Source organism: Mandrillus leucophaeus, unplaced genomic scaffold (assembly GCF_000951045.1).
Source record: "Mandrillus leucophaeus isolate KB7577 unplaced genomic scaffold, Mleu.le_1.0 Scaffold1454, whole genome shotgun sequence".
Taxonomy (NCBI): domain Eukaryota; kingdom Metazoa; phylum Chordata; class Mammalia; order Primates; family Cercopithecidae; genus Mandrillus; species Mandrillus leucophaeus.
The window spans coordinates 255,054-276,454 of NW_012101426.1; the positions used below are offsets into that span (position 1 = coordinate 255,054).

Here is a 21,401-nt window from a genome sequence, read left to right on the forward strand (position 1 = left end):
AGCTGATTGGTAGAAACAAAAGTTCCTATGTCATATGTCTGGTCACAAAAACATCTCCAAACTTCTAAATAAAAATAACTACTTCTAAGAGCAAACACTGAAATAAATGTGAGCTACACATACATTTGTGAAAGATTAACAAAAACATGATTTACCCAATTATTCCAGTTCAGGGTTGAGGGTGGTCAGAGTCTATGCTGGAAGCTCAGGGCACCAGGCAGTAACAGCCCTGGACTGCATTCCATTCTATCACAGGGTGCACTCACATGTCCACATATACTCACCCACATGGACTCAATTTAGACACACCAAAGAAACTAATGTACACAGCTTTGGGACATGACAGAAAACAAGTGTACCTGGATAAAACATACGTAGCCATGGGGAGAGCGTGCAAACTCCTCTCCGACAGCAGTCCTGGCAGAAATTCAATTTTATTTTTCCCATCATTGTAATGAAACAATGTTGAACTAAACAACGTTATTTGGAGACCTGCTGTACTAACAGTGGTGAGGCTGGCAAAAATGACAAATTGTGAAGTCGATTTTGTTTTGGTTATTTTTAGACCTATAAATATTACAAGAAAAAGAGAATGAAAATATGTGTGTGTGTGCATGTATTAGAAAGAAATTTTTAGTTACTCTCATCTATATTATTCAAAGATTAGCAATACATAAATGAAAGCTGATAAACTGACAAATGAAATTAAAAAATAATAATATAAGCACTTGGTTCTGGAGAAATGCACCTGAGAATGCAAGTTACATTTTGAATAAACTTGCCAAATTATTATTGCACATTTTTATGAAGTTAGGAAACATATGTCATGTTTTCCCAGTTTCACAAAAGGTTAAATATTGCAGCCTGCAAATTCTGGATTGGTTAACCATAGGAAAGATTCCAGAGTATACAGGAACAAATGTATTAGTTTGATCCAATGTTTTCTGAATGTCATGTTGTCAGAAAATAACTGAAAATAGCCTAATAAGAAGTATTTTGCTGTAGTCTTTTCTGCACTCAGCAATACTGTCAAAGTAATGGCAAAAGCAATGCCTTAGCAATCTCGGTTGGCAAAATACTGCCTAAAATCCCAAAATGTCAAAAGTTCACACAATCTCTCTCTGCAGTTTGGTATTTTTCTCTCATGAAACTCTAGAAATTGTACCATATTTAAGGCAAGTTACTGGAATGCATTTGTTTTGGGATGCTTTCATTTGGGGATGTATTCGTTTTGGAATGAATCCCAATGGGATATGCACTGGGATGCATAGCCCCAGTGCTTATTCATGTTTGGCACATAGTAGGACTTCTATAAATATCACTGGAGCCCAAATAAATTGCCCTGAGATTCACACATACATCTGCTGGACTCCAAAGCCAAAATGTTTCCACTAGCATATATAATGGCCAGGTCAACATTTTCTGTGAGATTAAAGATCAAAATGAGTGGTAAAGTAGGGAAAGGAAACCAAGGATTTCAGATGGAAATGTTTATCCTGGCCCTTCCTCTGAAGATGACCTCCTGTCCCCATTCCTACTATCTTATAACTTCTAGTTCCTTCTAGCTCAACTGACTGTGTGAATGGAAGAAAACTTAAAGATAAAAGTCATGCCTTTAGAGAAGACAGGGGGAAGCAAGACACAGTAGAGATATTCCCTGGTAGGCATGTGCAGGTATTAACAAAACTAAGATGATGAGGGGCCATATCTCTTCTATACCAGGGAAAACTAACACGCAGAATTTGCCAAATCTCTTCCCATTTAGAAGTATTGTTTGTTCGTTATGGTATGACACTACCTTTAAAACTACCTAGCATGATGGACTCTTACACATTTTGTCTAGCATCCCAGACTGTGTAGCCCTCATCTCTTGCATCATCTGGTAATAACCAAGTGATATAACTTGATATAACATGTTATATAAGGTTAATTAAATTCAGGCTCAAATATGCACACTGCACAAAACTGTGCAGTGTAAATCATGGGAAAATTGAAAATCATTACGTTAACTTGCCGAATCTAAATTCAAGCTTTATGAAGTGGCATCTTATTCTTAACTCATCAAACTTTTGAAAGGTTGGGGAAGTGAGCAATTTGACCATACATAGAAATGACCAGCAAGTGGAGCACAGGTGGGCTGGCTCAGCCACAGCATGGGCTCTGAGGGTCCCAGGGAGGGAGGACAGGGGACTGTAAAGCTGAACAAAGGAGCCTCCCAGCAAGCACAGAGGGTCTTCCACTTAGAATCAGAGAACATACAATGGTGGCTGTCCATGTTACAATGAAAATAGATGGCAGCCTGAAGAAAACAACTAAGGTGAGCAGCAGATGTGTCTAAAGATTACCCCCATATCTATGAGTTCTGAAAGACTCGTGAGGCACACATGTTGAGCCCAACTCCAGCTCAACGGAAAGCCAGGCAGCAGGAGGAGTTCCATGTTAGAGAAGTCATGCACTAACCCCACACAGTTTCCACTTCTTTGGCCACCCCAGGGGTATAAAAATAAGACTGAACTGTTAATACACCAAGAATTCCATCTTATAGAACTAACAACCTGGATAAAATAAATGTCAGAGTAATGTCTTAGTCAAGAACTTGTACCCTGGAGCTGGTTTATATGGTTTCAAAGCAAAACCTTGCCAAATACTAGCCATGTGAATGTGGCCAAATGGCCTAATTTCTCTGGTGTCTGAGTTTTCCTGTGTCTCTGTGTCTCAATTAAACTGTGTCTAATTTCTCAGTTTGTAGAATGGGAATAAGCATCTACTTCATATGCTTGCTGTAAAATACTTAGAACAGTACCTGACATGGAATAAATACTGAAAATAAATACTGAAATACTGAAAGATAAAACTACTGTTTTCCATTATTTTATAATAATTCTTTCTGGACACCTTGTGATAAGCACCTCAGAATGGATATGCCTGTTCTATAACTTAAATATGCCCCAAATATATAGAACAGAGAATTTTTTTCTAGAAAAGGAGCTAACTCCTTTGGGAACAGATGCAAAAGTGAGCTGACATCTTAGAAACAAGAGCAAGTAGCATTACTGTCTGCAAAATCAGTTACAGTTGTATAAAGGAAATGAAGGCAGTTCCTAATTGGTTACCATTTAAATAACTTTTCTTGGTAGAACAATTCAGAAAAACAAAGTTGTAAGACAGCTGAATATCAAGACACAATTGCCCTGAATGACAGAAAGCACCGACTCTTACTACATTAATGAGAGCTTTTTTCATAAGCATGTTTCCCTCAAAAAACAAAAGCACCAGCTTAAAGCCATTGCCAAGCACCCGCCTCTTTCATCAAAAACTAACAAGGAGGAGCTGACAGAGATAAAATACCGATAAAAATTGAGCCAACAATTAGTCACGGATGCCAATAACTGTTTAACTACAACCAGCAGGTCTCTGTGGGGTGGTCGGTTATCTTTGCTTTATTAAGACAGGAGATGGGAAAAGGGGCCAGAGTCCTTACAATGCGGTGCAGACATTCTGTTTAGTTTCACTTAAAGTTAGAAAGCATAAATAAGAACAAATGCTGAAGCATTATAAAAACAGAACAGAGAATGAATGTTCATGGACCAGTGAAGGTGAAGGCTATTAGTGTTGTCTCCTGTGAGTCCTAGAATGTTCCCTCTCCCGCAGAATCTAATTGCAAATGCATCATATAAGCCACTTATTTCTGCTTGTAGTTCAGAATCCAGAAATCTGAGGAGCACGCACCCCAGACTTTCTATAATGAGATGCAGAAAAGGTAAAAATGTGCTTAAGTAACTGCAATTTTGGTGGCTCACGGTACAACATCCTGAGCTGTCAATCAATGCTGTCCGCTCTGCTTCACTGACCTCTACTCGCGCAGAAGAAGTGGCAGCTGTCTTTTGCTCTCTCACTGCTCCACCTGCCTCTCTCCTGTCACAGGCAGTGATGGGTGTATGGAGGTCTGCAGTTCCTGCCACTCCTTCATTCCCCTAAGGCCACCCAGAAAGGAATCCCCTGGCAGTAGAAATCTGTCCGCCCACTCATCAGGAAGTCATTCCTTCCAACAATCCCCCAGTTTCCACACGTATTTTGTGCCCACTCTTTCATAAGCCCTGAAAATACAGAGTTTGTGATATTTCTTCCTGAATACAAATTAGTCATTCAATAAATGTAAAAGGTATTTAGAGAGGAAGAAAAGAGCAAGGGGGATACAAAGTTATAAATGATGTATTTATGTTTTAACTCTGACCACAGGACTGCCTCACACAGATGCAGTTTAAATATATTATGTAAATAAGGCAAATTTATTTAATGTTTTCTTCAGTATAATCACATTGGAAAATCTCTTGCAGGTAAGTTTATCTGCTACTACAGTTTCTTCTCCTCACAGGGTGAGAGAGCTGCCTTGGAGCCAGAGGTGGTCACCAAGCATTCCTCAATGGGTCCCTTTATCTAGAAGACCCCAGGGAGATTTACCTCAGGGATGCACTGCCTTGGAATCCCGCGTAAGCTACAGTAATAATGGAGATGTTCCCAACCAGTCAGAAGCTCGTCCAGGGCATCCTGCTGGGGACAGTAGCCAATGAGCACGCCTGCAGCACCAGCAGAAGACAGGTCCACAGCGTCCCTGCAGAGAGAAGCAGCACAGGCTGAGAACAGCAGCTTCCCAAACTGGCATCAACCCATTTTTAAAATGTGGCTCATCAATAACAAGTCCACTGCAGTTTATTCAAAACAATTAGTTCATTTCACAAGAATAAGTTCAATTCATGAGAAACGAAGGATACAAGAAGTCACCCCAAAATAGGCCTCTTTGGCATATGCATTATTTTGAGCTAAAGGCAATTGAAGACACAGGAAGACCAGAAAACACAGGAAAAGCTCTTTACCTCTCCTTAACTGCCTAAAAATTGAGTATAAATTGTCTTCTTTTGAAAAGGAAATTCACATTTACGAAGGAAATTTCCATTTGTAAAGATATCTCCGTACCAGAAAGAGAGCTACTTTCCCAGACAACTCTGAACCAGAGAGACTCTTATCTGTGTAATGAGACAACCCTAATCCAGCATACATTTCCTCCCCTCACCTTCCCATAGCTGGCCTCCCCTGACCGGGATCCCCAAATCCTTTTTGCTTTGTTTAACCTCATACGGTGTATAAGCCTCAATCATCTGGGAAGCTCCTTGAGTCTTATTTTTTGTGTGAAACTCCTGTGCATACATACATAATAAAACTGGGTTTTTTTATTAGTATGTATTGCTGAATCAGATGGAAAGACTATACTGAGTTTTATAAGATTCTGCCAAACTGTTTGCCAAAGTGGTTGTACCATTTTGAATTCTCATCAGCAGCAAATGAGGGTTCCTATTGCTCCACACCGTTGTCAACATTTAGTGTTGTCGGTGTTTTGTATTTTATTCATTCTATTAGGTATAGAAATGCATTGCATTGTGGCTGTAATTTGCCATTCTCCAATCACATATGATGTTGAGCATCTTATCATGAACTTATTTGCATCTGTCTTCTTTGGTGAGACAGCTGTTCACATCTTTTGCCCATGTTTTAGCTGTGTGTTTTCTTATGGTTTAATTTTCAGGATTTTGCATACAAGTTTATGTATACAAAACTTTATGTATTTTGTAGACAAGTTTTTTACGAGACATGGGTCTGCAAAATTTTTTTCCCAGTCTATGGATTGACCTTTTAATCTCTTAACAGTGTCTTTTGCAGAGCAGAAATATACTTTAATGAAGTCAAACTTACCAACATTTTCTTTTATGGATCATGCTTTTGATACTGTATCTAAAAAGACATTGTCACATCCAAAGTCACCTAGATTTTATCCTGTTATTTTCTAGAACTTTTATAATCTGCATTTTACAATCAGGTCATAGATCCACTTGGAGTTAATTTTTGTCACAGGTATAAGTTAAGTGCCAAGATTCATTGTCTGGCACGTGGATGTCCATTTGTTCTGGCACCATTTGTTGCAAAGATGACGATTTTCCCACATGATTGCCTTTGTTCTCTTCTCATATATTAGTTGACTGTATTGGTGTGGGGCTATCTCTTGAAGTTGCTGAGCCTTTACAGTAAGTCTTAAAGTCAGGTAATGTCAGTCTTCAGACTTTGTTCTTCTTCCATACTGGGCTGCCTGTCATGGATCTTTTGTCTTTCCACATGTACTTGAAAATCAGTTTGTTAATATCCACAAAGTAACACTGGGATGTTGACTGGGGTTGTGTTAAACCTAACATTCAAGTTGGGAACAACTAACATCTTGTTGATATTAAATCTTTCTACCCCAAAACATGGAATATCTATTTATTTGGAGCTTTTTTCCATTTATTTCATTAGGATTTTGTAGTTTTCCTCACGTAATTTGTTAGATTTATAGCTAAGTATTCCATTTTGGGGATTGTTAATGTAAATGATATGTTTTTAAAATTTCAAATTCCAATTATTCATTGTAGATATATAGGAAAACATATGACTTTTCTATATTAACGTTGTATCCTGAAACCTTGATATAAATGTTTATCAGTTCTAGGAGCATTTTTTTTGACAATTCTTTGGGAGTTTCTACATATATAATCATGTCATCTACAAGCAATAACAGTTTTATTTATTCCTTTCCAATCTGTGTGAGTTTAAGTCCCTTTTCTGCTCTTATTGCATTATGTAGGACTGCTTGCCGGCAGAGTATTGAGATAAGAATGGAGAGAGAGGACATCCTCGTCTTGTTCCCAAATTTAGGAGAAAGGTATCTAGCTTCTCATAATTTAGTACGATATTACTTGAAGGTTTATTGTCAGTGTTCTTTATCAAGTTAAGGAATTTCCTTTCTGTTCCTAGTTGGTTGAGAGTTAGTATCATGAATGAGTGTTTCTTTTGTGAAAAACTTTTTTATGCATCTGTTAATAGGATCAAACTATTTTTGCCTTTTATTCTATTGATGTAATGGATTATATTAATTGATTTTCAAAAATTGAATAAACCTTGCCTATCTGGAAAAATTCTTTCTTTGTCATAGTATATAATTCTTTTCATAGATTGTTAGATTCAATTTGATACTTTGTTGAGAATTTTTGCATGTATATTCATAAGAGACACTAAGCTATAGTTTTCCTTTCTTGTAATGTCCTTGTCTGGTTTCAGTATTTTGGTAATGCTGGCCTCATAAAAACAGTTAAACCATATTTGTTCTGTATCTATTTTCAAAGGATATTTTAGTAAATTGATATCATTTCTTTCTTAAATGGTAGAATTCACCAGTGAGAACACCTAAGTCTAGTGCTTTTGCTTTTATGGTCATTAGTTATTGATTCAATTTCTTTCATTGATATATACCTATTTGGATTGTCTATTTCTCATTGTATGTGTTTGGGTAAATTGTGTATTTAGGGAATTGGCCCATTTGAAGTACGTTATTCAAGATGTGGGCATAGAGTTGCTCAAAATATTTCCTTATTAATATTTTATTGTTCACGAGATTAGTAAGGATGACATCTTTGAGTTTCGATATTAGTAATTTGTATTTTCTTTTTTTCATCGGTAATCTCACTAGGAGTTTATCAATTTTATTTATTTCATCTTTTAGTTCATTGATTTCAACTTTTAGTTTCATTGATTTTTCTCTATTATTTTCCTTTTTACAATTGTATTGATTGCTCCACCAATTTGTATCATTTCTTTTCTTCTGCTTACTTTCAATTTAATTTGCTCCTCTTCCTCTAGTTTAGTAAGGTATAAGCTTAGATTATCTATTTTAGTCTCTCATCTTTTCTAATAGATGCATTAAATTCCATTAATTTTCCTTTAAGCACCACTTTAGCTGTATCCCACAAACTGTGATAGGTTTAAATTTCATTTTCACTTAAGTTTAATTTTTGTAATTTCCCTTCTGATTTCTCTGACCTATGTGTTACCCAGAAATATGTTGTTTAATCTCCAAATATTTGGGGATGTCTAAAGCTATCCTTCTATTTTTTATTTCTTGTTTAATTCCATTGTGGTTTGATGGCATAGTTTGGATGATGTCTGTTCCTTTACTGTTAAGCTGCATTTGGGATTTTAGTGTGAGGTTTGAGTTTATCTGACTAGAAGTTATGTTGTGCTTACTGGTGGCTGTCTCAGTGGTGTCAGTTCTAGTGTCCTTGGGTTTATATCCAATTGTCTTTGAGTTTGCCTAGAGATTCCATCTTAGAGTCTGAGGCTTGTAGATCTTATAGTCCTTGGTTATTACACAGGAGCTCCACCGAAGTGGTGGTGAGGAGCTGGTTGAGGGGAAGAGTTGTCTATTCTCACAATCATGTCTCAGTCTTCTAGTGCCTGAGCTGGGCATTCCCCTTTCCCCAGGTCAGTTAGGATCTGGAAAAACAGCTTCCCCTTAGGGCTGGTCTTTCTAAGCCTTACAGAGAGGTCTGGGCATATTTTCATATAATTACTTCCTGCTGAAAGCACAAAGGGATTTTTTCCCCAGTCTTTACACTGAGAATCTGGTAGGGTTCCTATAGGTAATACTCACCAGTGAGGAGCCCCCAAGGCTACTTTCAAGTTAGTCCACACTGAGCCTACATTGCTTTTTGATTACAGTTGATGTGTTCCTACTGATCCTGGCTCCATCTGGTGACTTCTGCTTCTAGGTCTCCTGATTCACAGTCCTGGGCTTCCTTCTATTATAGTATTTATAGTATTTTCAGTATCCATAGAGGATGGGTCTAGGACTCTCCTTGGACCCTAAAAATCCACGGATGCTCAAGTCCTTTATATAAAATAGTGTAGTATTTGCTTATAACCTACATACATCTTCCCAAATACTTTAAATAATTTCTTGATGACTTATAATACCCAATACATTGTAAATGCCATAAAAAGAGTGCTTATGCTGCATTTTTTAGGGAATATTAACAACAGAAAAAGTCTGTACATGTTCAGTACAGACAGAATCATCCCTTTTTTTCTGAATATTTTGCAGTGCAGTTAGTTGAATCCAAGGATATGAACCCATGGGTGTAGGGGATCCCCTGACTGTCTGTCCAGTATGGGGTAGCAGTTTGCTCTGTGACCTCAAGTCTCTGATGGCTCTAAGAAGAGTTGATAATTTTTAGCTTTTAAGGTATTTTCCTGTTGTGAAAATGAAAGTGACAACTTACAAGCTCTTTAAATATTGTACCAAAAACCACAACTCAGTACCTTTTTCAGTAGTTTTTGTTTCATTTTTTTTCATGTTCCATATCTCTGCCCCACAGGAAAAGCTATACATTTTAAATGAATCTCTCCATCCTGCACATTGTCTACCATTCTCTTACTCACCGAGTCAATGGCTTCTAATGTACACCATGAAACAATTTCTCAAGTTTATCACTGGCAGCACTAATTTAACATTCTGCACTTTTAATTCTATTGTATGTGATAAATATAAGAGAAAACAGAATTTAAGATCTACTAGGTGCTTAATTTCCTTTACATCAGTTTCTATTACATCCATATTCTCCTATCTTTCAAATTCAGCTAGTACATTTGTCAGGAGTTTCCACATTTGTGTCATAAAATTTTAACTTTTAAGTCTTCAGAGTATCAACTTTTAAAAAAGCATTCCCTTATATTTAAATAATAAGAATATCCATGTATAATTTTTAGTTACAGTCTTTCCATAGTGCTCTAATCAGTTTTTGTACCATAATTATTCCGATGTATTATTGTTTATTCATTCTTCTAAAGAGAGCAAGATTGCCAGAAAAAAATACAAAACATCCACTTAAATTTGTAATTCAGATAAACAATGAATAAATGTTAAATGTAAGTATGTACCATAAAATGTTTATATGTGTTATGTAAAAAAAAAAAAAAAATGTCTACTGGAAACTCAAGTTTCAAGTGTTTTCTGGATAGGGGAATATTTGTAAAGGTTAATGTATATATTATCTGTGGCTTCAAATATACCATGCATGTGCTGTATTATCCTTGTGCTTTATTATCAAAATTGACGCTAAAATGGGAGTTGTTTTCAATAGCCCATAAAACAATGGAACAGCTGGATAAAATGCAGAAAAATCTATTTAAAGACTAGGAATTAAAGATTCAAATCCCAAAAAGAAGAAAAACTCACTGAGAGGAGACACGGGTTTGTTTGTTTTTCCTTGAAGTATTAGCCACACATATAAAATAAGGAAGAAGAAGTAATGATACTGTGGAGAAAGTGACTGTTAAAAGGCAGAGGAGCTAAGAAAAGCTGTTATTAGTCTTTGGAAGACATAAAAATTGAGATTCTGGGCTACCAGAGCAGGTAGAACTTGAGAGGCCAATACCCTAGGGGGAAGAAAGTAAGAAAAACTGTTAACTCTAGGTGTCTCATGCTTGAGATGTTCATTAATGTATGAGCAATGCAGGTCTATAATTGAAGAGGGAAATGAAGTCACAACTCTAAGAATCTAAAAAGTAAGTAAACCTACCAAGTTTATAACAAACCTGGAATAACCAACTGGGATAACAGAAACTGTCATTAAGCAGACAGTCAGGTGTCAGGACTCTGGCAAACAAACATGGCTCTCAATCAGGGCCATTGAACAGTGAAGCCTCCGGAAATGTACAAATAGACAAGCCCTTTAAAAAATTTATTTAAATGATTTTAGATGAGTTTGCTGAGATAATTTCATACGTTATAATTCCATATCAAAGCTAAAGAGAATTCTCTTTGAAGGAAAACAGAATCATCCAGAGACTCTAAATGTTTTCATTCAATCAAACTTTATCAGTTGTTATGGGTTGAATTGTGTCCCATCCAAAATAATAGTAATAATAATAATAATGTTGGAGCCCTAACTCCCTGTCCCTTGGAATATGACCTTATTTGGAGATAAAATGTCAAAGAAAAAATCAAATTTAAATGAGGCCACTATGATGGGCTCTAATCTGGTATGACTGATGTCCTTAGAAAAGGGAAAATGTGGACACAGACACATACATAGAGGGAAGACTATGTAAACAAACAGAGAGAAGATGGCCATGTATAAGCCAAGGAGACAGGCCTGTATCAGAGCCCTCCCCGACAGCAGTCAGAAGGAACTAATACTGGCAACAGTTTGATCTCAAAGTTCAAGCCTCTAGAACCATGAGATAATAAGTTTTCCTGGTTTAAGCCACTAAGTTTGTGTTTTGTTGTCATTCATGTTGTTGTTGCTTTGAGATGGAGTTTCACTCTGTAGCTGAGGCTGGAGTGCAGTGGCGCAATCATAGCTTACTGCAGCCTCTAAATTCTGGGCTCCAGTAATCCTCCCACCTCAGCCTCCCAAGTAGCTCAGACTACGTACATGCACCTTACCATCAGACCTGGCTAATTAAATGTTTTTGTTGTTGTTGTTTTGTTTTGTTTCTGTTTTGTAGAGATGGAGTCTCGCTGTGTTGTCCAGGCTGTTCTCAAACTCCTAGCCTCAAATGATCCTCCCACCTTAACCTCCCAGAGCACTGGGATTACAAGCATGAGCCACTGCACCCGGCCAGAGGTATATTTTTACAGTAGTCCTAGCAAACGAATACACCAGGAATACCACTAAAAAAAATAAATAAATAAAAATAAATTAAAACTATGATAAAAAAACAAATAAAATGAAAATAAATCCACAAGTGATATAGATATTGGAGTTATCAGACATAGACTTTAACATAGTTTAATTAATAAATGAGCAAAAAAGAGGGAAAAAAGGTGAATTTTACCAGAAAACTGAAATCAATTTAAAAAATCGAATAAAAATTTTAGAACTGGAAAGTTATAACAAGCAAAATTAAGAGAGTAATAGAGTACTTTAAACATAGTAATGAATAGTAATATTAATGTAATTTGATACAAAATATCCAAATCAGTAATACTAACAACATCACTTAAGATAGATATTAAAAATAAAATTTTAGTATATTATGCACCAAATTTCTGCATAGAAATGGAATAATTTAGATGGAATAGAAAAATTCCTTAAAACACAATATACCAAGAAAAGGAGGAAATAGAAAACCTAAAAATTCCTACATGTAAAAAGAAATTGAATCATTAATTAAAATTATTTTGATAAATTTAGACCCAAAGGCATTCATTAGGGCATTCTTTGAAATATCTATGTAAAAATTACATGGATCATACACTATTCTGGAAAACAGACTGGAAACAATTTTCAGGTTACTTACTGAGCCCATTATTCCTTGACAATTAAACCTGGCAAATGTGTTACAGTAAGTGAAATTCACAAGATAATTTCATATAAAAATCATCACAAAATTTTAGCAACTATTACCCAATTACATCAAGTGATATATAAAAGGAGTATGAAATTTTGACCAAGTCAACTTTATCCATGAATTCAATATTTTTAAAATAAGATTTAAAAATTATTTAATGTAATATAGTATACTAAGAGTATAAAGAAAAGGTGAGAAAAAATAGTCAGTAAAATGTTAAAATTATTGCTTATAAAAACAGCTGGGCATGTAGTCCCACCTGCCAGAAGGCTGAAGAAGAAAGATTACTTGAGCCCAGATGTTTGAGGCTGTGGTGAGCTATGATCATGCTACTGTACTCCAGCCTGGGTGACAGAGCAAGACCCTGTCTCTAAATATATTCTTTATAAAAATAAACAAAAGTCAAAAATTGAAAAAAAAAAAAAAACTTTACAAGCTAGAAAGGAAAATATACAAGAACTTTCTTAATCTGATTTTAAAATGTATGCCAAGACAATAGAAGCTATATATTTATGTTTAATAAAATATTTATTTATTTTATTTTATTTTAGACAAAGTTTCACTCCATCACCTAGGCTGGAATGCAGTGGCATGATCTCGGCTCACTGCAACCTCTGCCTCCAGGATTCAAATGATTCTCATGCCTCAGCCTCTCAAGTAGCTGGGATTACATGCGTGTGCCACCAGGTCCAGCTAATTTTTTGGCATTTTTAGTAGAGATGGGGTTTTGCCACGTTGGGCAGGCTGGTATTGAACTCCTAACCTTAAGTTATCGACCCACCTCGGCCTCCCACAGTGCTGGGACTACAGACATGAGCCACTGCACTCAACGTATGTTAATCATAAAATATTTAAAGTTTTCCCCTTCATATCAAAAACAAAAGGTCCCCATTACCACCTCTTCTGTTCAACATTATAATGCCAGTGCTGGTCAGTCCAATAAGGCAAGAAAAAGAAAGTTATAAAGATTGAAAGAAAATAATAATGTTGTATATATTCAGGAATGAGATCCTTATCTGTGTAGTATATACAAAAGAATCTATACCTAGACAAATCAAAATCAAACTGTCAAAGACTTCAGACAAAGGGAAAATCATTATGGCAATGAGAGAAGTGACTCATAATGTACAAAGAATCTCCAGGAAGGTTAATAGTTGCTTTCTTAACAGACATCATAGAGGCCAGAACACAATAGGATGGCATGCACCAAGTGTTGAGAGGTTAAAAGAAAAAAAAAAAAAAAAAAAAAAAAAAGCTAGCCTAGAATTCTACAGTAAAGAAGAAATGACTATCTTTCAAAATTTAATGAGAGATTAAGATATTCACAACTCACCAAAACCGAGAGAGTTTGTTGACAGTATAACTGCCTCAAAATTACTAAATGAAGTCTTTAAGCTGAAATGAAAAGTACTAACAGTAACATGAATCCATATAATGAAATAAAATAAAAAGCACTGGTTAAGATTACCATATAAAGAAATATAAATGACAAGATAAACGTAATCAACCCTCATGAGCACACAATCTCTAAAAACGTAATTTGTAATAATAATAGCATAAATGGGAGAGGAGCTATATAGAAATGCAATTTTATAAACTATTGAAATTAAATTGGTATTAATCTAAATTAGAGAATTTTAACTCAAGATGTTAGTTACAATCCCCAGAAAAATCGCTAAGAAAATAACTCAAAAATATGCATAGCAAAAAACACAATAAGGACTTAAAGTGGTATTTTAGAAAATACTTATTTAGCACAAAAGATAGCAGCAATAGAAGAACAGAGGAATGAAAAATATAGAGGAAATATAGAAAGTAAATAGTAAAATGGTGGAAACCAATTCTACCATCTCAGTAATCAGATTATTTAGCTCATTTACATTTAATGTAATTACCACATAATTATCAATTCTACCATTTAACCAATTCACAGATTGGCAGAATGGACTTTTTTTTAATTATCCAACTATATGCTGTCTATAGAATATACACTTTAGAATCAAAGTCACAAATAGTTTGAAAATAAAAGGATGCAAAAAGATATACAATGAAACCAGTATCCAAAAGACAGCTGAGGTGACACTACTAATATATAACAGAATAGACTTGAAGAAAATATTGTTACTAAAAACAAAGAGAAACATCTTATAACAATAAAAGGGTCAATTCTTTAGGAAGACAAACTAATCATAAAAACATATGAAATTAAGAACAGAGCCTCACAACACACAAAGCAAATGCTGACAGCATTAAAGGGAGAAATAGACAATTCAACAATAATAACAAGTTCAATACACCATATTCAATATTTAATAGACTATGCTAGAAGATTAACAAAAATATAGGAGATTGGAACAATACAAGATAACTAGACCTAGCTGACTATAGAGACTTAGAACTCTCCACCCAAAAACAGCAGAATAAACATTCTTCTCAAATGTATATAGAAGCAATTCTCCAGAATAGAACAAGTGTTTGTCTATTAAACAAACAAACAAAAAAGCCTTATTAGCTGGGTACAGTGGCGCAAACCTGTAATTCTAGCACTTTGGGAGACCAAGGTGGGTGGACCATCTTAGGTCAGGAGTTCAAGACCAGCCTGCCCAACATGGTGAAAAACACTCTCCACCAAAAATGCAAAAATTAGCCAGGCATGGTGGCAGATGCCTGTAATCCCAGCTACTTGGAAGGCTGAGGCAGGAGAATCACTGGAACACAAGAGGTGGAGGTTGCAGTGAGCCGAGATCATGCCACTGCACTCCAGCATGAGTGAAACAGCAACACTCTGTCAGGGAAAAAAAAAAAAAAAAAAACCCTCAATAAATGAAAAGAACTGGAATCATACAGAGTATGTTCTTTGACTACAATGGGCTAAAATTAAAAATCAATACAGAAGCAATCTTTAGGAAATTCCAAATGTGTAGAAATTAAACAACATACACCTTCATAACCAATGGGTCAAAGAAGAAATCAAAAGGAAAATTAGAAAATACTTTGAGATGAATGAAAACAAAAACACAACACACCAAAACATGGTATCTAGCTGAAAAGGTGCATAAAGAGAAAGATATAGTTGTAATAGCTGTATTATTCCTTAAAAGGGTAGATGTCAGAACAATAACCTAGCCATTTACATTAAGAAATTAGAAAAACTAAAGCAAACTAAATCTAAAGAAAACAGAATGAAAAAAATAATAATGATTTGAGCAGAAATAAATAAAACAGGGAAGAAAAAATAATAAAGAAAATAATCAGAATCAAAACTTGATTCTTTAAGGTCAATGAAATCTACAAACTCAGCTATACTGACCAACAAAAGGGAATAAGAATATTAAAATTACTAAAATAAAAAATAAAACATTCCTACCAATCTTAAAGAAATGGAAAATTTTTTAATAGTCTAAATGTTCATATGCCAAACTCCTAAGAAATTTAGATAACATGGACAAATTCCTAGAAAGACAGAAAATACTGAAAGTGACCAAATGAGAAAAAGAAAATCTAAACAGATCCACAAGTAAAGATACTGAATTAGTAATAATAATAATAAAAACAACAGAAACAATGCCAAAAAACCTTTTCATAAATAAAAGCCCAGTACCAAATGGTTTCACTGGTGAGTTCCACCAAATATTTAAAGATGAATTAACACTAATGCTTCTAGACTGTTTCAAAAAGTAGGAGAAAAAAAATTCCCAAGCTAATTACATAAAGTCAGTATCATCCAGATACCACAACTAAAGACATGACAGAAAGCTATATAACAGTATTTCTTATAAACAGATGTTTAAAAATCCTCAACAAAATACAAGTAAATCAAATCCAGCCCATATAAAGAGAAGTAGGCACTATGCTCAAGTGTAATTTATTTCAGGAATGGAAAGTTAGTTTAATATATAAAATTAATCATTTGTTGCATCTACCAATCATCTATATCATGTCAATAGAACAAAGTGCAAAAACCACACATCTCATTAAACTCAGAAAAAGAATTTGACAAAACTCAATACCCTTTTATGAAAAAACAGTAAAAGAATTTGAGATAAAAGGAAATTATTGTATGAACCTATTTATATGGAATTTCCAGGATACTCAAATCCATAGAGATAGAAAGTAGATTAATGATTGACAATGGGGGGAAGCAATGGGGAATGACTGCTAATTGGTATAGGGTTTCTTTACAAAGTAATGAAAATGTTCTAGAGTTAGTAGAAATCATTGTATGGCTTTATGAATATGGTAAAAAATCACTGAATTGTTACATTTAAAAAACTGTAAGTTTGATGGTATGGGAATTATATCTCAGTTAACCAAAACACTACCAGTATTTACAAAAGCGAAACACGCACATGCTCTATGGAGGCAATTTCATTCATATGTGTATCAGGAATTGTTCATAACAAATATCTGTCATTATTAATAACAATAAAACTATTGCAACATGTGATAATATGGATGCATTTTACAAATATGATTTTACAGAAAAAAATCACTCATGTAAAAATATAAACTGTATGATCCCATTTATATAAAATTCACAAACAAGTAAAACTAACCTATGGTAATAAAAGCCAGAACAGTGTTTATCTTTGGTTTAGATAGGGTCATGAAGGGAGTTTCTTGGGGGTCTGCCAAAGGTCTCTCTCCTGATGATAGTTACACGTATGCTAATATTATAAAAGTTCATCAACCCATATATTTATGATTCATGAGTATTATATATCTCAATGCTTAAGTTGATATTTTTAAAACTGTTGGTAATCTCCACACATGAATTAATAAATCACCTAGCACAAATGTTCATGTTTAAAAAGTCTTTATATAAGTTCTGCTAGAATGTGTTTGAATGGTCTTCTAACTACTACTCCCCAATCTCAATGAGCTCTTTAACAATTTAAAGACATATAATATATTTTTTAAATATTCTAAAACATATAAAGATATGGAATGCATATTCAAATATTCTTTGCATTGTCCAATTACCCCAGCACCCTTCCAGCCTCTGTGCTGCCCAAGGCCCGTACTTGTTTTTTCTACTCAGTATCTTTCAACTTCAAAACAGGAAACACAGCACTCTGAGAACACAGGGATTCAACAATGGAAAAGGTCTTTCTGCCTTAAAAGCAAGCCATCATCCAGTTCAATGATAGCTGCCTAATTTTTAATAACTTAGGTTAATTTTTAAACTAAGGGCATGACTTCATAATGAAAACAAATGAAGAACCTTTTCTTCCACTTTCAGAGCAGGGTATCTTCTGCGTGCTATGCAACTAAAACGGTTGCATTTGCTTTGCAGTTAGTGGAAATCACCTCACTCAACTTTTGCACACAGCATATCTATTAATGCTTTAGATTTTATTGAGCAGTGATGTCTAGCACTATAAGTAGTTTGGTAGAATGTTTGCAGAGAGGATCCAGAGTGTGCTAAACCACAGTAGAGGTCAGTACTCAAATAGCATTTTAAAGACATGTTAAGTCAAACTGTACTGTGATTTCCCATGCTCTATTTTATTAGCTTAAATACCTGCTGCTCTGTGAATAGCTAAATTTCTTTATGTGAATTTTTGGGGAAAATAAGGATCTACGAAGACCAACGTGACAACTAAGTTTAAGTGAACAGGACCCATTTTCCATGGTGTCTTCTTATAATCCAGATGGAAAGCACTGAGTGGGTACAGCCTAATAAAGATTTGCATATAAAAGGAGGTCATATGCTAATAAAGCTTTTCAGCAAGGCAAGAGTTTATTATCTAAACCAGAGCTCATTCTGACTGACCTAAAAGAAGTGAGCTCATCTATATAAATCTTCTAATCTATCTCTGGGAGATGCTAACCAACACCTCCTTAATCAAAATCACTGTCAATCATATTGGTATTATTAGAAAACGCTCACATCCATTTTACAGTTTCCATGCACTTGCATTTCAGTTATCTCAACCTAGCAGTGAAAGTCATAACTGTATGCTTTACACTTCAGCACCACTTAGAAAGGCAAGATATTTTTTAGTCCTGGGTCGGACACAAAAGTGAGCTTCAGGCGGCTTTTATCATGATGCATGCTGACTAGCTGTTTCTCCCCCTTTATTTAATGACATAACAGATCAAGAAATTTTGGAAATTAAATAAAATGTTTGGAACACTCTGAGGAGTCTTTGCCAGATCAAGAACCTTCTCACTGCAGGCATTTAATTTCCTTTATATTATCAGCAGTCTGTAAACTGTGAAAGTAGGTCAATGAGAGTCAAGAAAGAACAGCTCAATGGTCATGATTTGATTTGCATTCCAGATAGTATTTTAAATTCATTTGCTTCCAAACTGCTGGATTTTCTACTGCCACTGTCCATACTTTATTGCAAGGTTAACCTCCAATTTACCACCTGCCCTTTCATCAAGTGACTGGATCCTGAATATCTGAATTGTTTCTGTGTGTTAACAGGAACGTCACAGGCTCCTGTCTGCTGGTCTTGTTGGATCTTGAACATGGGCCATGTGTTTGTTAGGAGAAGGCCCTGAGCCTGTGACCAAAACCAAAGAAACTGAATCCAAAGACAGCTTCAGGGAGCGCACACTCCATGATAGCTTGACATTGTTTTAGAAAGATTACGATGCTCTCATGCTGATTTGTTTCTTATATGTGGATCAGGAATATATTTTTACCTTCTTCTGTTTTGTTTTCTTTTGTTTTGTTTTGTTTTGTTTGAGATGGAGTCTGGGTACTGGGATTACAGGCATGAGCCACCATGCCCAGCCTTACCTTCTTCTTTGAAAGGTAAAATAAGTTTAGTCCACCGGTTTAAAGATACACACACACACACACACACACCCCTATTTAACCATCTAATACAAGTTGAAGTTCCCTCACGTATTCTAGATTGGTATTTAAACATCAGTACAATTGCAACATAAGACAATACAGTCATTCATTTAGGGACTTCAGTAATGATTTTTATTCATTTTCTTCCTTTGTACTTGGCTAGGGGAGATGTCACAAATGTGATTAAGTTACATCTTTTCAAAACAGAAAAATTAACACACAATTATATTTTCATACTCCTGAGATTTTGTTTTTGTTCTTGCCCATGAAGAAAACGTTATAAACTTCTGGCAAAAAAAAAAAAAAGGAAAGCTCATTAAACTACACACATGCTCTGTTCATAGCAGCTGCCAATCTTCCCACTTAATAATTTACTGGAGGAAGAGAGTAATATATCAAAGACATGTTTTTAAAGAACAAACGGTGGCTTATGTTTATCACCTGTTCCGCAGTCACTCAGACTTTTCATTTAACGTTTCTTTCATTTGATGTCTTAATTTACGACACATATAGGTTCAGTTATAAAAACTATTCAGAAAACCGCACAGTTCCAGTTTTCTTAGAACGCCTTTGTCAAATCTAATTCTTCCACAAAGTTAGTGTTAGAGATCAAGTAAGTCATTGTTAAGTTTTACAGAATCTGGATTGTAAATATGAGAGCCATTAATTCACATAATAATTATCTGTAATATAGCTTACACATATTTGTATTATTTTCCAAATATATGTAGATTCAAAAATTTTAAATGCATTATTAATTCCATAATAGGTGATGTCAGAAAACGTTTTTAAACTTTAGTATTTCAAATTTTTCTAATGTATTTTCTAATCTATTTAACTTTTTAATTAATAAGAAATTTTTATAAAAAGAAATACCGCAACTTTGCTATTTACAAGAGATTGAAAGATTGAGAATGTTAGTACAACTATTCTCCACCTGATTGATATTTTTAGATGTTTAAGCAAGGGAAGGTAAACTTACTAAGATTTTTATTTTCCTAAAGTGATATTTTTAAAAATTCCTATGTGAGCACAGGTTACTTTACTATATTATGTGTCAAAATATACTAAGAATAGTTATAATTTAAAACAAGTTGAAACTACAGCTATCAGAAAAAAGAGCTTCTCTTTTTTGTTAATAAACTGTTGATAACCAGTAGCCATAAGATGATAATGCCTCAATTTTATACCATTCTTTTAACCTGTCAGTGTCTTTCGGATATTCTAATGTATTTTACCTCAAAAAAAAAGACATGGAAAAATTGAGGTTATTATTATTTTACAAATTTAAAGGAGACAGAATTCAGGACCATATACGACAGTTACATTGGACTAAATCAATGTGCTAGTATAGATTTGAGAGATGTGTTGCACCCAGAACCTCTGGCTGTGGGTCCAAGTCTCACTTCTAGTTTCATGCCATGATGCTTTTCCAAAAGATAAAAGCTAGAGGGAAAAAGACGAAAGGAGATCTATTTAAAAAGAAAGAGAGGAGATGACATGTGGAATTATGGATATACCTAATAACTTTGCTATTGTTTACACTGAGGAGTTAATATAGTCCCTGTAAAGAAGTAGGAAACCAAGCATTATATAGAGTTATATTTGTAGAGTAAACCAGAGAAGCTAAACACAGGCTACAAATCCTCCAAATTATAGGAAGAAAGATGAAACCATGCAAAACACACACACACACACACACACATACACACACACACACAGCAGTAAACAAAAACAACAAAAGCTAGACCATACACGGGTATAATTAAACTTGATTGGGGTTGGGGGGATTTGAGGAGTCTTGCTTTCAGTTGCAGACTTACGCAGTTTTTCAGACCTGACCATAGGCCATTACAAAATCTGTACCTGACAGGCCTCATGGGGGAAAGTTGCCCTTCCTCTATGAGAACTGGTGCATAGCCAACACTGAGTCTCTGAAAGAAGTCCCAGTCAAGGTCTCAGGCTCCTTTGGCCAGTCATGCTCTTACATGTATTGGCATTTCTAGCTAGGTGACTTCATTCTTAGCTCTTCATCTGAGTCCTTCATCATCTCTGCTGAGACCTCATTATGGGAGGAGCGAGGGAAAACCTTAATGACACATTTCCCTACTCTGACTAGGTACCCAATACTTTTCCACCCTAGCCTTTAACCCTCTCCTTCTTCAGGAAACATAAATAACCCAAACTGACCCCACAGACCAACAAACAATGACCAATTACTATTTAGAAACTGGAAAGAATGAGCTGAAGAACAACTCCTTCTCACAACCTCCTCACTGTAACACAAATCTACACATAGAAGGTGCACAAAACTAAACAAGACATCTGTGAAGAGAAGTGCTGCATGACTGGGGAAAACTATACCTTTCAG

The 21,401-nt window shown here is 35.1% G+C and overlaps 1 protein-coding gene across 2 annotated transcripts in view; it reads right to left on the reverse strand.

Moving 5' to 3' along the window:
- Positions 1-21,401, reverse strand: part of LOC105535388 (ATP-binding cassette sub-family A member 13-like) — a 231,519-nt gene that overhangs the window by 65,694 nt on the left and 144,424 nt on the right. For both annotated transcript variants that reach the window (XM_011974456.1, XM_011974457.1), the window contains one exon: positions 4,462-4,612. In XM_011974456.1, the coding sequence (XP_011829846.1) occupies positions 4,462-4,612 (151 nt within the window). The remainder of the gene's footprint in view (positions 1-4,461; positions 4,613-21,401) is intronic.